Source organism: Pelodiscus sinensis, chromosome 5, assembly GCF_049634645.1.
Source record: "Pelodiscus sinensis isolate JC-2024 chromosome 5, ASM4963464v1, whole genome shotgun sequence".
Lineage (NCBI taxonomy): Eukaryota > Metazoa > Chordata > Testudines > Trionychidae > Pelodiscus > Pelodiscus sinensis.
The window spans coordinates 75,798,458-75,814,268 of NC_134715.1; the positions used below are offsets into that span (position 1 = coordinate 75,798,458).

Consider the following 15,811-nt stretch of genomic DNA (forward strand, 5'->3'; position numbering starts at 1 on the left):
TCAAATCACCCCTTAACCTTCTATTTGGTAAGATAAGCAGATTGAACTCCTTGAATCTTTCATTGTAAGGCTTGTTTTCTACTCTATTAGCAATTATCAGGGCTCTTTTCTGAACTCTCACCAGTTTATCAGCATCCTTCTTGAACCAGAATTGGACACAGTATTTCAGTAGCGATCCCACTCGTGCCAAATACAGAAATAAAATTACCTCTCTATTCCCATTTGAGATTCCCTTCTTTATACATCCAGGGATCACATTATCTTTTTGGTTACAGCATTGCCTGGGAATACATGTTCAGCTGATACTCCACTAAAACCCCCAAATCTTTTTCAGAGGTACTGCTTAGTAGGAGATCATCCCCTCTATTCTGTAAGTGTAGCCTACATTCTGTACTCCTCGGGGAATTCTGTGTCACTGCTTGTGTGCAGAATTCTTGGCCCCATGCAGATGTCTTTGCTTCCCTGCAGAAAAAATGACTTCTGATAGGGAAGCAAAAGGAAGCTACAAGAGGGGTCCTGTGCCCCTCTGTGGTAGTGCAGGCACCTTAGTTTGGTCACTCAGAGCAGCCGCTAGAGAGATAGTGATGAGCACATTATGATAACCTAAATAGATAGGTCCTATTTCTGCCTTGTTGCCATGTCTACCCCTATGTAATTCTGTTACGGCTATAAACTTTGTAAATATTAGTACAGACAAAACACTTTTTTTAAAGTTTACCATTGTCTAATACTGTGTCCATCAGCACATCATCTGGTGATAGCAGTAAATGGAGGGCTCTCTTTAACTACTCAGGTTATTGTTTGTAATACATTGGGAGAATCTCAGCCACTTTGCCCACTTCAGATGTGAAACCCAATGCTAAGAGAAAAGAACGTGGTTAACTTAGAGAGAAGTAAAAGGAGTGTGGAAAGGTACTGGGTAGAGAAAAAGATGAGAAAGAAGAGAGATTAATAGGAAGCCTTAACCAGGGGGTAGAGCTATCAGGAAGGTTAGGGCTATATAAAGCCTGCTAGTAAGTGACCAGGGAACTAATGAACAGGAGGTGCTAATGGGTAGTTTTGTGAGGGAGTTTAGAGGGGGAGTATGAAGGGGACTAGATACACTTGGCATTCTTTAAAACTGCTAAACTAAAACCAAAACTATCTGATTTAAATAAAAACCCTGTCAATAACCTAAGTAGCTGTAGGAGAGAACGCGGCAGGAGCCCAGCAGCAGAGTGGGGGCTATCCTGTTTATTGCACTCGATGTGGCATGTGTGATTACCTGCCCTATGGACAGGTGGTGTATGTGAGCATTCGATGCAAAGAGCTTCTGGCCCTCAGAGACCACATACGGGCTTTGAAGGCCAGCGTGGCTGAATTGGAGGAGCTAAAGAAGACAGAGGTATGTAAATGAGGCTTCCTGGGACTCTGTAGAACTGTCCCATCTCCAGTCAGACAGCCCCTGAGCTGTTAAGGAGGATGAAAGACTCAGGGAAGGAGAACATTCAACTGGAGCAGAGGGAAAACATCCCATAGTTGGAACCCTCATTCCAGATGATATTGTGGTATCCTCTTGCATTTAGGATACCTCTCTGGGGGTGGGAACTCCAGTCATTAGGAAACCTGCCTTTTTAGTAATGGGGGATTTGATCATTAGAAATGCAGACAGCTGGGTTTGTGATAACTGGGAGAACTGTATGGTGACTTGACTGCCTGTGTGAAGGTTGTGAATCTCTCAAGACATCTAGATAGACTTATGTGTTGTCCTGGGGAGGAGCTAGTGGTTGTGGTACATGTAGGTACCAATGACATAGGGCAGGGTAGGAGAGAGGTTCTGGAGGACAAATTTAGGATGTTAGATAAGCTATTGAAATCCAGGACCTCTATGGTAGCGTTCTCTGGGATGTTTCCAGTTCCATGGGCAGGGCCAGGTAGGCAGGGAGAAGTTCTGAGTCTCAATGCATAAATGAGACAATGGTGTAGGGAGGAGAGGTTTAGATTTATTAGCAACAGGGAAAACATTTGGGAAAGGGGAGCCTATACAGGAAGGATGGGCTTCACCTAAACCAAAATGGAACCAGACTGCTGGCACTTAACATTACAAAGGTCATAGAGAAGTTTTTAAATTAAGGGCGGGGGAAAGCTGATGAGTGCAAAGGAGCACATGGATTAGACAGAGACATTTCATTGGGGAGGGTCTATTAAGAGAGATTCTTTATATTTTAGTTAGGAGGAGAAGATGGAAGATGATAAAATATGGGTAAGATCAGATGAGAAACAATCAAATGAAAAAGAGTCTAACATCAGGAAATGGCAGACAGATAAATAGTCACACATTTTTAAAGTGCTTATACACAAACATTAGAAGTCTAAATAATGAGATGGGTGAACTAGAGTGCCTTGTATTAAAGGAGGATATTGGTATCATAATCTTGGTGGAATTAGGACAATTAATGGGACATAGTCATACCAGAGTACAAAATATATCAGAAAGACAGAACAAATCATGCTGGTGGGGGAGTGGCACTATACATGAAAGAAAATGCAGAATCAAATGAAGTAAAAATCTTAAGTGAGCCAAAATATTCTATAAAATCTCTATGCAGAACAATTCCATGTTTAATAATAAGAATATAGCAGTAGGAATAGATTATCGACCACCTGACCATGATAGTGATAGTAACTATGAAATGCTAAGGGAGATTAGAGAGGCTATCAAAATAAAAAACTCAGTAATAGTGGGGGATTTCGACTATCCTCATATTGACTGGGGACACATCACCTCAGGATGGGGTGCAGAGATAACATTTCTTGATACCTTAAATGACTGCTTCTTGGAGCAGCTGGTTCTGGAACCCACAAGGGAAGAGGCAATTCTTGATTTAGTCCTAAGTGGCGCGCAGGATCTAGTCCAAGAGGTAAATATAAGTGGACCACTTGGAAATAGTAACTACAATGTAATAAAAGCTAAATCCTAGTGAGAAAAATAGAAAGGAGCATAAACTCTGTCAAATTAAGTGTACAATTACAATAAGAAAAGCCAAAACGGAGTGTGAAGAAGAGCTAGCCAGAACCTCAAAAATGAGCAGTAAAATGTTTTTAAGTACTTCAGAAGCAGGAAGCCTGTTAAACAACCAGGGGAGCCACTGGATGATCGAGATACTAAAGGAGCACTCAAAGACAACAAGGTCATCATGGAGAAACTAAATTAATTCTTTGCTTTGGTCTTCACATCTGACAATGTTAGGGAGATTCCCAAACCTGAGTCATTCTTTTTAGGTGACAAATCTGAGGAATTGTCCCAGACTGAGGTGTCATTAAAGGAGGTTTTGGAACAAATTGATGAACTCAACAGTAACAAGTCACCAATGCCAGATGGCATTCACCACGAGTTCTGAAAAAATTCAAATGGGAAATTGCAAAACTATTAACTGTGGTTTGTAACCCATCTTTTAAATCAGCTTCTGTACCTAATGACTAGAAGATAACTAATGTGATGCCAATATTTTAAAGGGGCTCTACTGGTGATCCTGGCAATTATAGACCGGTAAGTGTAATGTCAGTACCAGGCAGATTGGTTGAAACTATAGTAAAGAATAAAATTGTCAGACATATAGATGAACGTAATTTGTTGGGGGAAAGTCAGCATGGTTTCTGTAAAGGGAAATCATACCTAGCCAATCTACTAGAATTCTTTCAGGAGGTCAATAAATGTGGAGAAAGGGGGATCCAGTGAGTATAGTGTACTTGGATTCCCAGAAAGCCTTTGACAAGGTTCCTCACCAAAGGCTCTTAAGTAAAGTAAGTTGTCATGGGATAAGAGAGAAGGTCCTCTTATGGATTGATAACTAGTTAAAAGACAGGAAACAAAGCGTAGGAATAAATGGTAAGTTTAGAATGGAGAATACCTCAGAATGGAGAGAGGTAACTAATGGTGTCCCCCAAAGGTCCATACTGGGTCCAGTACTATTTAACCTATTTATAAATGATCTGAAGAAAGTGGTGAACTGTGAGATGGCAAAATTTGCAGATGATACTAAACTGCTCAAGACAGTTAAGACCAAAGCAGACTGTGAAGAGCTTCAAAAAGATCTCACCAAACTAAGTGATTGGGCAACAAAACGGCAAATGAATTTTAATATTGATAAGTGCAAAGTAATGCACATTTGGAAAAAATCCCAGCTATCCATATAAAATGATGTTGACTAATTTACCTATAACTACTCGAGAGTGACCTTGGAGTCGTTGTATTTTTTCCAATGTGCATTACTTTGTATTTATCAATATTAAAATTAATTTGCCATTTTGTTGCCCAATCACCTAGTTTGGTGAGATCTTTCTCTGAAAACATCCACTCAATGTGCAGCATCAGTCAAAAAAGCAAACAGAATGTTAGGAATCATTAAAAAAGGGCTAGAGAGTAAGACAGAGAATATTGTATTGCCTCTATATAAATCCATGCTATACCCACATCTTCACTACTACATACAAATGTGGTTGCCTTATCTGAAAAAAGATACATTGGCAATGGAAAAGGTTCAGAAAAGGGGCAACAAAAATGATTAGGGGTTTTGAATGGGATCCCATATGAAGAGATATTAAAAGGACTTGGACTTTTCAGTTTAGAAAAGAGGAGACTAATGGGGGGATATGATAGAGGTCTATGAAATCATGACTGGTATGGAGAAAGTGAACAAGAAAAAGTTATTTACTTGTTCCCCTAATGTAAGAACTAGGGGTCACCAAATTAAATTAATAGATAGCAGGTTTAAAACATACAAAAGGAAATTTTTCTTCATGCAGCACACAGTCAACCTGTGGAACTCCGTGCCAGAGGATGTTATGAAGACCAGGACTTTAATGGGGTTCACAAAAGAACTAGATAAATTCATGGACTTGTTAGGTCCATCAAAAGCTATTATCTAGGATGGGTCGGAATGGTGTCTCTAGCCTCTGTTTGACAGAGACTGCAAGTGGATGACAAGAGAGGGATCACTTGATGATTATGTGTTCTGTTCACTCCTTCTGGCATTGGCCACTGTCGGCAGACAGGATATCAGGCTAGATGGACATTTGGTCTAACCCAGTATGGCCCTTCCGTTCTTATGAATGGAACAGAAATACCAGGAAACTGTTAACTGAAATGAAAAAAATTACAGGCAGTCCCCGGGTTACGTACAAGATAGGGACTGTAAGTTTGTTCTTAAGTTGAATCTGTATGTAAGTCGGAACTGGCGTCCAGATTCAGCCGCTGCTGAAACTGATTAGTTTCAACAGTGGCTGAATCTGGACGCCAGTTCTGACTTACATACAGATTCAACTTAAGAACCCCAGGCATCCCCAAGTCAGCTGCTGCTGAAACTGATCAGCGGCTGATTCCAGGAAGCCCGGGGCAGGGGCTTCCTGTAGTCAGCCACTGGTCATTTTCAGCAGCTGCTGACTAGGGGACACCTGGGGCAGAGCAGCTGGGGTGCTGCTGGGTTGGTCCAGTGGCACCCAGAGCGGCGCTACGGGACCAACCCAGCAGCGCCCCAGCTGCTGTACCACAGGCGTCCAGAGCAAAGCCGCGGAGCACGGGGGCAGCGGGACAGCCCAGACGCGCCGTGGCTATCCTGCTGCCCTCGGGCTCCGTGGCTTTGCTCTGCTTTGCTCCCCGTCCCCCAGGTCTGCAGACCAGGGGGAGGGGGAGCAGAGTAGAGCAGAGCGGCGGAACGCGCGGCCAGCTGACAGCCCAGACGCGTCTGGGCTGTCAGCTGGCCGCGTGCTCCGCTCTGCTCCCCCTCCCCCTGGTCTGCAGACCAGGGGGAGGGGGAGGGGGAGCAGAGCAGAGCGGAGCAGAGCAGAGCGGCAGAACGCGCGGCCAGCTGACAGCCCAGACGCGTCTGGGCTGTCAGCTGGCCGCGCGCTCCGCTCTGCTCCCCCTCCCCCCCCCCGCAGACCAGGAGGAGGGGGAGCAGAGCAGAGCGGCGGAACGCGCAGCCAGCTGACAGCCCAGACGCGTCTGGGCTGTCAGCTGGCCGCGCGTTCTGCCGCTCTGCTCTGCTCCGCTCTGCTCCCCCTCCCCCTGCTCTGCAAACCATGGGGGGGGGGGGAAGCAGAGCGGAGCACGCGGCCAGCTGACAGCCCAGATGCGTCTGGGCTGTCAGCTGGCCGCGCGTTCCGCCGCTCTGCTCTACTCTGCTCCCCGCCGCTTTGCTTCCTCTCCCTGGTCTGCTCGAGACCAGGGAGAGGAAGTGCCCGGTTCGTAACTGCGGATCCGACGTAAGTCAGATCCGCGTAACTCGGGGACTGCCTGTACCTTTTGGCAGCTGGTTTTCCTTCTATCATTTACATTTGTATATTTAATTAAAATTTCAATTGTAATTATGATCATTCATGGCTGCTTATTGTTAACGTGTTAGGTGCTTCATGGTATAAATAAACCTTTTGGACTGTACCTGTTTTTATTTATTTAGTCCAAAATATCAGATGCAGGAAGCACTGTTCAGCATCTTGGGACCACTTAAGCAGTATCATATGCAAAAATATTTAAAAAAAAGTAATAGGAGGCAGCCTAGTGCCAGTGCTTTCTACTGCCAAGAAGGCAACCTATATTCAATTCTGGATTTCTTGTCTCGATAGGGACTTCTTTGTTCCAATGGGCCTGAGAAATGGTGACCATAATACAACTGCTAGCTGCTTTTAGCAGTGGCATACCAAGGGGAGGGGAGGTGGACAGTTGCCCCCGGGCGCCACACTAGGGGGGCACCAATTTAGTCCCCCTCGACTCCCCCTGTCATTCCTCGGCTTGCCTGTTCCTCCTCCACCCCCGCCGGCTGGAGCCTCCTCCCTGCCTCTCCACCCCCAGCCTGACCCTCCTCCATCTCCACCGGCAGGTTAGTGCATGCGAGGACCCAGCCCCAAACGGGAGGGGGCGGGGGAAGATGTGGTACAAGCTCCCTCCTTCCCCTCAAGGTTGGGCTCAGCCATGTGCCAGGTTCGAGGGGCTGTGGCGGGGGGCACAAGTTTTGCCTTTGCCCCCTGGCACATAACACCTTTGCTTCACTTCTAGCTTTTAGTGTGTAGGCTCCAAAGAATTCTGTCCAGTGTTTTTGCAGCTGAGATGTAGAAATGGGGGGTTATATGCTAAGTTCTCTCTAAGCTGAATTACTGCACTGCAACAGGTGCTCAGGGCTTCAGCAGAGAGAGATGCCTTTCCCTCAGTCCTAGACCTGCCACAGTGAGAGAGGTGTCTCTCTGGTCTGGCACCAGCCCTGGAGCTTTCACAGTGGGAAGAGGCACCTCTCCTTGCCCCCCTCTCTGCTGTGGGAAGAGAGGGCTAGAGGGGAGTTCTGCAGGTGGAGCCTGAGCTCTAAGCACCCTTCCACACCATGAACCCCTCATCTTCAGCTCCATCTCAGATCCTACAGCTGGAGCCTTCATCCACCCACACCCCCAACTCTCTGCCCCAGCCCTGAGCCTCATCCCACATTCCAAACCCCTGCACCCTCCTCCCCGACGCTCTCAGCCACACACCACCTCCATACTGGTGTCCATAACAAAATTCATTAAGTAAATGTATGGGGAAAAATTAGAAGGAATGTTGGTGGTATGGTGGCATGATAAAGGGATGTCCTCAAACTATACTGAGGATGCAGAGGAATCCAAGGAAAAGGGAGAAGAGAGAAGGCTGATCCATTTAATTTGGTGAATTACTTCCTGCCCAGGCATTGTAATTATATTTTGAAAAGATTTTTACTTGTTCTTTGTATTTATAGAAGGTAGTCGCACAGTATAACTACAGAGCATCAGCTAAACCAGTGCTTAAAGAGTCTTTTATGCAACACTTTATAGTCATTATGGTCTGTTGGGTGAATCATACATATTTTTTCAAATGCATTTGCAATACTTTTTCTGTAACAACAATAACAGCATCAAAAGATCCATTTCAGTCTTTAAATATCTCTTTCATAATGCTCCCAGGAGAGAGCTTTTTTCCTTTCTTTTTTCCTATTTTTAAATAAATATTGAAAAAACAAGTAAAATTAAAATTATCTCTATGCAAGGGAGTCCTTGGTAGGGAACAGGGAGGTATCTTGCCTTGGTGTGACTGGCTGAAGACACCATGTCACTCGGAGGTGCAGTATCTCTGGAATGAACTTTTGCCCCACTACCCTTGCACTTCAATGGGAGTGAACTGTGCAGTGCATCGTGTACATAGACCCCCCCAAAAAGCTGAGAGAATCTGGCTTTCTGGTTCACTGCCACTGTTAACAAAGCTAAGGACAGAGGAGGAAGGGGCAGCATTAGCCAAGTAAGCACCTAGGTGCACTTTAATACTATGAACCAAAGATAAACAGGAAATACTTATCAGGCTTTGTCTGCACCGTATTCATTCTTGGCTCTTTTATCTTGTGCTAAGAGCCTGCTCAAGCTGGGGGTATAGTTTTGAAGTTATTTAATTGTAGATGCTTGAAGTCCAGAAAGGGAGTTTGTGTAATGTGACTTTGTATTGGCCAAGGGAGATAAGACAAAGCTCTGGGCTCTTTGTGTATGTGCTAAGCTTTTGTCTATCTACCAGTACACATTCCCATTTGTTGCTGGTGTTTGTGTGTCCTGTCCCATCCAGGGTTGTCAGTCTCTGCTACTACTTCCAGGGTGATCTCTTGCAGCCAGGGTACTCTAGCTGGAAAGGGAGAGGGGGAAATCAAATTCTCTTACCTTACTTCTATGATTATTGCATGACATTTATGTGACCCAGAATTTGGGTCACACACATTAGGTTATTTGGGGGTGCCTTTTTCACATCCCTGAGCAACTTAAGCACTACTGTAGACAAGCCCTTAGTAGTCCTCTCTTCCCACTTCTTTTGCAGCTGCTCTCACTTTTGTATCCATGTTGTTCCTATTCAGCCTCTTAATATGTCCATTATGAGCAAGCCTTTCCTGACAAATATTCCTGATAACTTGCCTAGTAAAGACATCTCTAAATACAAGTACCATCCAAAGCCAGATAAGAGAGCAGTAGTTATACATACTGCAATACAGTACCTCCAAATGGGGTGAGTAAGGAATAATGATTAACATGAATTGTCAATATCTTGGCTATTGTTGGCTCATGTCAAAATTTCAGAAGAGCTGAGGGCTGTGTGTATGCAAAAACATACAACTGCAATTGCTAAAATAGTGAAACGCTCCTGTACCTTAGAATCCACTCTAATAAAACTTGGACAGCAATAGCTTAGCTTTGTCATTGAAATGTTCTTCACGTATGGAAAAGAGAAAAATGCTTTACTTTGTACTCTTCTGTAAAATGCATTCTAGAAGCTCTTATTAAGAACATGCATATTATGTAAGAGCTTTTGACTGTAAAGAAAAGGGATAATGACATTTCACAACGAAATTTCAAAATTGCCTTTCACTAAAATGTTGACTGAAAAGGCCACAAGAAAAAATGCAACCCAAAAGGGTTTTGTTATGGTAACTGGGGGAAGTTGAGGTTTTTTTGTTGTTTTGTGTATTTAAGCAGTCAGACCTTCAAAAAGCCCTACATCTCATTCCATCTTTAATTTTTTTTAAAAGATAATCTTTAGTTGTTGAGTGCCAAAAGGTTCTGTTCTACTCTGTTCTCCTCATTCTGGAGAGCTGACTGCTCCCACTGGTCCTTTAATACAGACAAAACTAATGAGGAATAAAGAAATGTTGGCACTCATTTCTTAGCATTCCTCATTTTGCCAGTATTTGAAGTCTGTTGTCATAACATCACACCAACACTTAGACATCATACTGTTCACTTTGCTGGTCCTATGTTGTCGTCCTACTGCATTCAAATACAAGTAGCAAAGTGAAACTGCAAACTGACCCCTGAAACATGGGTGTGGAGTTGGTATCACATGCAGTAGGACAGAGAAGAGAGCACCTTAGCTATTAGGGTATGTCTAGACTGCACCCCTATGCCAGCAGAGGGATGCAGATTAGGCTGGGTGAAATTACTAATGAAGCGGGGATTTAAATATCCCACACTTCATTAGCATAAAAATGGCCACTGCTTTTTTCCGACACAGAGCTTTGTCGGAGAAAAGTGGCAGTCTAGAGGCTGATCTATGGCTAAAGAAAGCCTTTTCCGATAGATCCCTTATGCCTCGTAAAACAAAGTTCCGTGCCGGCAAAAAGCGGCAGCCATTTTTATGCTAATGAAGCGCAGGATATTTAAATCCCTGCTTCATTAGCAATTTCGCCCCACCTAATCTGCATCCCTCTGCAGGCAGAGGGGTTCAGTCTAGACATACCCTTAGTGTGAATGTGGAAAGTTGTTTGTCCTATATGATACTTTTATAAACCAATCCATTCCTATCCACTCCGCAGCAGCAAGTATCTGATTTGGTGCTGAATGAAGTGTTAAGGATTCGATCCAGCACCACTGAAGTCAGTGGAGTTTTTAGGTTAATTTTAGTATGTGCATGATCAAGCTCCTGAGGCCCAGTCCTCAAAATTACTTACGTGACCCTTACATATTAAATATTAAGGGAGCCCCTTTGCCTGTATTTGATATCTGCACTCAGGAATGTGCCCATCACACCCCCACTTAAACTTGTTGGGAAGTTCTTAGAAGATAGATAAATAGCACCATTGAACATAGTGAACACAGTTGTTTGAATACAATAGATTCATGTGATTTTCTTGGAGAGGCTCAGGAGTTTGGAGCCTGATGGGGGTAATTGTTTATTCATGAATGTTTTGATGGGAAAGTCAAACCTATTGGGTTGTGTTGGAGGTGTGAGCAAAATATATGGGTGCCTATTTATACAATGCTGAAAATCATAATACAGTGAAACCTTTGTTATCCGGCGCTCTGTTAACCAGAAAACTTTAACTGGCATCGCCCCCAGCCACAATACTGTCACATCTTCAGGTGCACAGGCCTGGCTTGGTTTTCCATGACTGGCTTAGCAGTTTTTTATTTAAGAAGTAATAATCATCTTTAACTCAAAACAGAAATGTGAGACCAGCTGCCTCACACTACAAAACTATCAATATTAAAAACTTGAGTTTTATTATTATTGTCCATTGGTTTTTCCTAGGTTGATGAGACTCTTAGATAACCGGAATTTTTAGATAACGGGAATGCCCTAATCCCCGAGCATGGTGGATAACACAGGTTTTACTGTACATAAATATTGATGAATTGGGATTAAATACTTTACTAGAATAACAACAAACATTAAATCTTCCTTTGAGTCTCTCTTTTTTTTTTTTTTTTTTTTTTTTTTTTTTTGTAGAGGTTCTATTTTATAGTCACCTACACAATGAAAGTAACTAGAAGGTTTTTTACACTCTGTCAATGTCCTCTTTTTTATTTAGTTAATAATTCATGTAATTGAAGCGTAGGAAATAAGTGGAAATACAAGCAGACTAGAAAATGCCTATCAATGTGCTCGGTTTGAATTGTTTGATCAGCATGCACTAACTTTTCTGTTGGCAAAACTCTAGGATGGTGGGAGGGAGCCAAAGAACTTTTCATAATGACACAGTAGCTCATATATATTTACTGTTGTTTTAGGCGTGCCAACACCCAGCCCTGAAATTCTTCGGCATACCTTGAATATGCTTGTGCGAGAGAGGAAAATATATCCAACTCCAGATGGCTATTTCATCGTGACCCCACAGACTTATTTTATAACCCCATCCCTGATAAGAACTAACAGCAAATGGTACCATTTGGATGAGAGGATACCTGACAGGTCTCAGTGTACCTCTCCACAACAAGGAACTATAACTCCCTCCACCTCAGGCTGCGTCAGAGATCGAACTTTACCCAAAAACCACTGCGACTCTTGCCATTGTTGCAGAGAAGACATGCATAGCATGCATGCGTCCACCCTACAGAGAAAATCAGCAAAAGACTGCAAAGACTCGTATTGCCCTCCTTCTCTATGTCAGGTACCACCCACTGAAAAAAGTAAAAGTACTGTAAATTTTTCTTATAAAGCAGAGACACTCTCAAAGCCTAAAGATGTAGAAAAGCAATCTAAAAAATTTGGACTGAAATTGTTTCGGTTAAGCTTTAAAAAGGACAAGGCAAAACAGTTGGCCAATTTCTCTGCTCAGTTTCCTCCTGAGGAATGGCCCCTGAGGGATGAAGACACCCCTACCACTATACCTAGGGAGGTAGAAATGGAGATTATTAAGCGCATTAACCCAGACTTGACTGTGGAAAATGTAATGAGGCATACTGCACTAATGAAGAAACTTGAAGAAGAAAAAGCTCAAAGAAGCAAAGCTGGTTCTTCAGCTCACCATAGTGGGCGAAGCAAAAAGAGTAGGAATCACAGAAAGTCTCATGGGAAATCTCGGTCACATAGCAAGACCCGGGTGTCCAAAGGAGACCCTTCAGATGGTTCCCATTTGGATATACCAGGTGAAAGAGAGTATGAGTTCTATGATCCCCTTACTAGATCCCCTCGGGAAGGCTGTTTCATAATAGAGCACAAAGGAGATAATTTTATCATGCACAGCAATCCTAGCGTGATTGAGTCTCACTTTCCCATGACACCAGAATGGGATGTATCTGGTGAACTGGCCAAAAGAAGAACTGAGATGCCTTTTCCTGAACCTTCAAGGGGAAGCTCCCATTCCAAAGTCCATCGAAGCCACAGCCATACACAAGATAGAAGGTCAAGGAATGAAAGGTCTAACAAAGCCAAGGAAAGATCTAGATCGATGGATAACTCTAAAGGACCTCTAGGTGCTGCTACTTTAGGTACACCTGAAGACGTAGCTGAAGGCTGTAGCCCAAGTGACCAAACAACTAGCCAAGCATATATTGATGACAGTACCTTAAGGCCTTCACAATCACTCAGTCATCAAAGGGCTCTGATTTCATCTGCAAATTATAAAGATGCGTGTGTATCTGAAATAGTTAGTGGCAATGTAGAAAGTGCCAGTTCCTGTGGCCTATTGGAACAAAGCAAGCCTACAGAGAATTTACCATCTTATAGTGATCTCAACTCCTGCACAACAAAATCAGCAATTGATGATTATTTTCAATGCAACACTTCGAGTGAGACTGTACTTACTGCTCCATCACCACTAGGGAAAAATAAAGAGGACCATGACACAGTGACTTTAACAGATGGAATCAAAAAACTTTCTCCCTCAGAAAGACAACCCCAACACATAGCCAGAGAACCTGCAGTGCACAAAGAGGAGTCCCCTAAAGGTCCAAGTGGGGGTCCAGTTGTTGCTGGCCAGACCCCTGAGGTGATTGCAAATGGGCGGCTGGTTCAGCATCATAACGCTGAATCAAGCAGTCTGGACAAAAGGAAAGAAATATTTAGCAAAGATACACTTTTTAAACCCCTGCACAATACACTCTCTGTGAATAGTTATCACAAGTCCAGTGTGCCCCTACTCAAACCCCATCAAAAGACAGCCTCTGACACACTGCCAATCCGATGTGAGAAATTTGAACAAACTATAGTAACCTCAGCTCCACAAGTTTTACCCGTTTCACAGAGACAGCAAGAGTCAGTTGGGAACCAGGAAGCCACCTTTGATTATTACAATGTTTCCGATGATGATGACTCAGAGGAAGGAACAAACAAAAATGCTGAGGAAGAAAAAAACAGGGATGATGTGGGCACTATGCAGTGGCTGCTAGAGCGGGAAAAGGAAAGGGATCTGCAAAGAAAGTTTGAGAAGAATCTCACTCTTCTCACCCCAAAGGAAACTGAAAACAGCAGCAACCAGAGAGCCACCCATTCAGCTCGACTGGACAGTATGGACAGCAGCAGCATTACTGTAGACAGCGGGTTCAATTCGCCACGGTAGGATGGTAAAATTAATTTTAAGGACCACTCTGTTTTCAGTAATAACTGTGTTTCGTCTGGGTAAATGGTTGTGGGAATATGTTAAACTGTTTCAGACATTTTTTCAGACAAAATTTTTCTGCAACCTCAGAGAGTCTCTATACAGACTGATGGCTCGGTTTCTTTCCCTCACATAGATAACAGCAACAAATCTAACCACTGCCTTTTTGCTATAGGTTCATTGTCCCTCTGCCCCAAACATTTCTGTATCACTTTTTCAGATTAATATATATTGTACTTAGAATAGGAGAAGGAAAAAACCTCAAAAATAACAAGACGATTAACTGGAAGGATGGATACGGAGTTGTGGCAGAATCTTTGGCTGAGACATTACAGATAGGTAAACAGAGGATGTAAAGATACCACCTATACTTTTCTAAGGTATTCTTTTAAAATCATCTTTCTGAAGCCATGTCTGTCACCAGTGTAAACTGGTAGGTTTTGAAGAGCAGTCTCTTCTACCTAGAAGAAGAGTGGAAAGAGGTTCAGGAAGATGCCACAGCTCTGAAAGTATTAAGGATATTTGGTCTCTGAAGATGATAAAACAGTTCATCAGCAGAGGTATCTAGCCTGTAATATCTAGGAAAAGAGTGTAAGGATTCTATATAGTGCTAGAAGTTTTACCTATGGGAAGAGACAGTTGCTACTGTTTAATAAGAGGAACAAAGATATGCTGAGGGACCAAGAAGCAGCACAAAAACCTATGGGAAGAGACAGTTGTTGATATAATTCCACCTTGAGTACTTCACAGTGTCATCTACAGTTTAAAAGTCCTGTGATGACGTTGCTTGTATAGATGTGTGGACAGAGTTGGCACCAGACTTGATAAACTGCTTTAATGCATTATCAGCAATCTACAGCCTATCCTGGAAAATGACCCCCTCGCTCTCACTGGCCCTGGGGGATAGGCCAGTCCTCACCTAAAGACAATCACGTAACCTCAAATAAATTATTTCCAGCAACCACACAGCACACCTCCATCATACTCATCCAGGAACCCAGCCCTGCAATCAACCCCGGTGCCAATTCTGTCCACACATCTGTACAAGCAACATCACAGGACCTAACCACATAAACCACCACATCAAAGGCTCTTGATCCCTCAGCATATCTTTGTCCCTGTTACTAAACAGTGGCAAGTATTTCATACCACAGCCTGTCAGGGGAAGCTTTCCTACTGCAGGAATGCTGTGCAGTTTTGTTTCATACCTCCTCTGCTGCTCCGTGACTGAGGTTAACTCTTCCGTGAAACTTTTATCCCTCCCTGGTTCAAGGGGTTTTTAAAGCTACTGCTCTGCCTGCAGTACAGCTACGTGCTGCACTATCCACCAAATCATTGAGTAATTTATTTTTAAAATACACTTTAATGGGGATAATTATTTCTAGCAGTAAATTTTAAATTATATTTTTAAGGGAGAAAGAGCAATTAAGGTTCTTCTTCAAGTAGATGCAGCCATATATTTCACTTAGGTATGTGTGTGCCCAGCACTCTGGAGCCAAAGTACCTTGCCTCCTACAGGTTCTGCTTGGCAACACTTGCACCTTGTGGCCAGAGCTTATACTCTGGATATAGCTTATACTCTGGTGCTGTCCTATTCCCACTTGATTCTGTCTTACCACCTCTGGCTGGAGACAAGAGTTCTGTGTGGTTTTCTATCCTAAGACTTTTATTTGTACTAACATTTCTAGTTGTATATTGTTAATTAGTACCTTATGTACAGAGTTAGCTATAGTTTCAAGTATTTCCCTCGTGATGCCCTCAGTGGGGTTTAAACATTGTCTGTCATGTGGGTCGTTGCACTCCTCAGCAACGATCTCCATCTGCAGTGCTTGCTGGTGTTCAATTTTCAGATCATTCACCAAATGGATTAAAGTGGCAAGGGATCTTCATTTGAAGCAGCATCTGCTCAAACAAGTTATGAGGCCTCCTTCGGCACCAAGGCCCTCATCAGTTCAGAAGTCGCCCTCAGGTTCTGAGAGCAC

At 43.3% G+C, this 15,811-nt stretch overlaps 1 protein-coding gene across 13 annotated transcripts in view; it reads left to right on the forward strand.

Moving 5' to 3' along the window:
- The window catches only part of STOX2 (storkhead box 2), a 229,832-nt gene that overhangs the window by 202,661 nt on the left and 11,360 nt on the right, over positions 1-15,811 (forward strand). For all 13 annotated transcript variants that reach the window (XM_025188239.2, XM_075930284.1, XM_075930278.1 and 10 more), the window contains one exon: positions 11,521-13,786. In XM_025188239.2, coding sequence (XP_025044024.2) covers positions 11,521-13,786 — 2,266 coding nt within the window. The remainder of the gene's footprint in view (positions 1-11,520; positions 13,787-15,811) is intronic.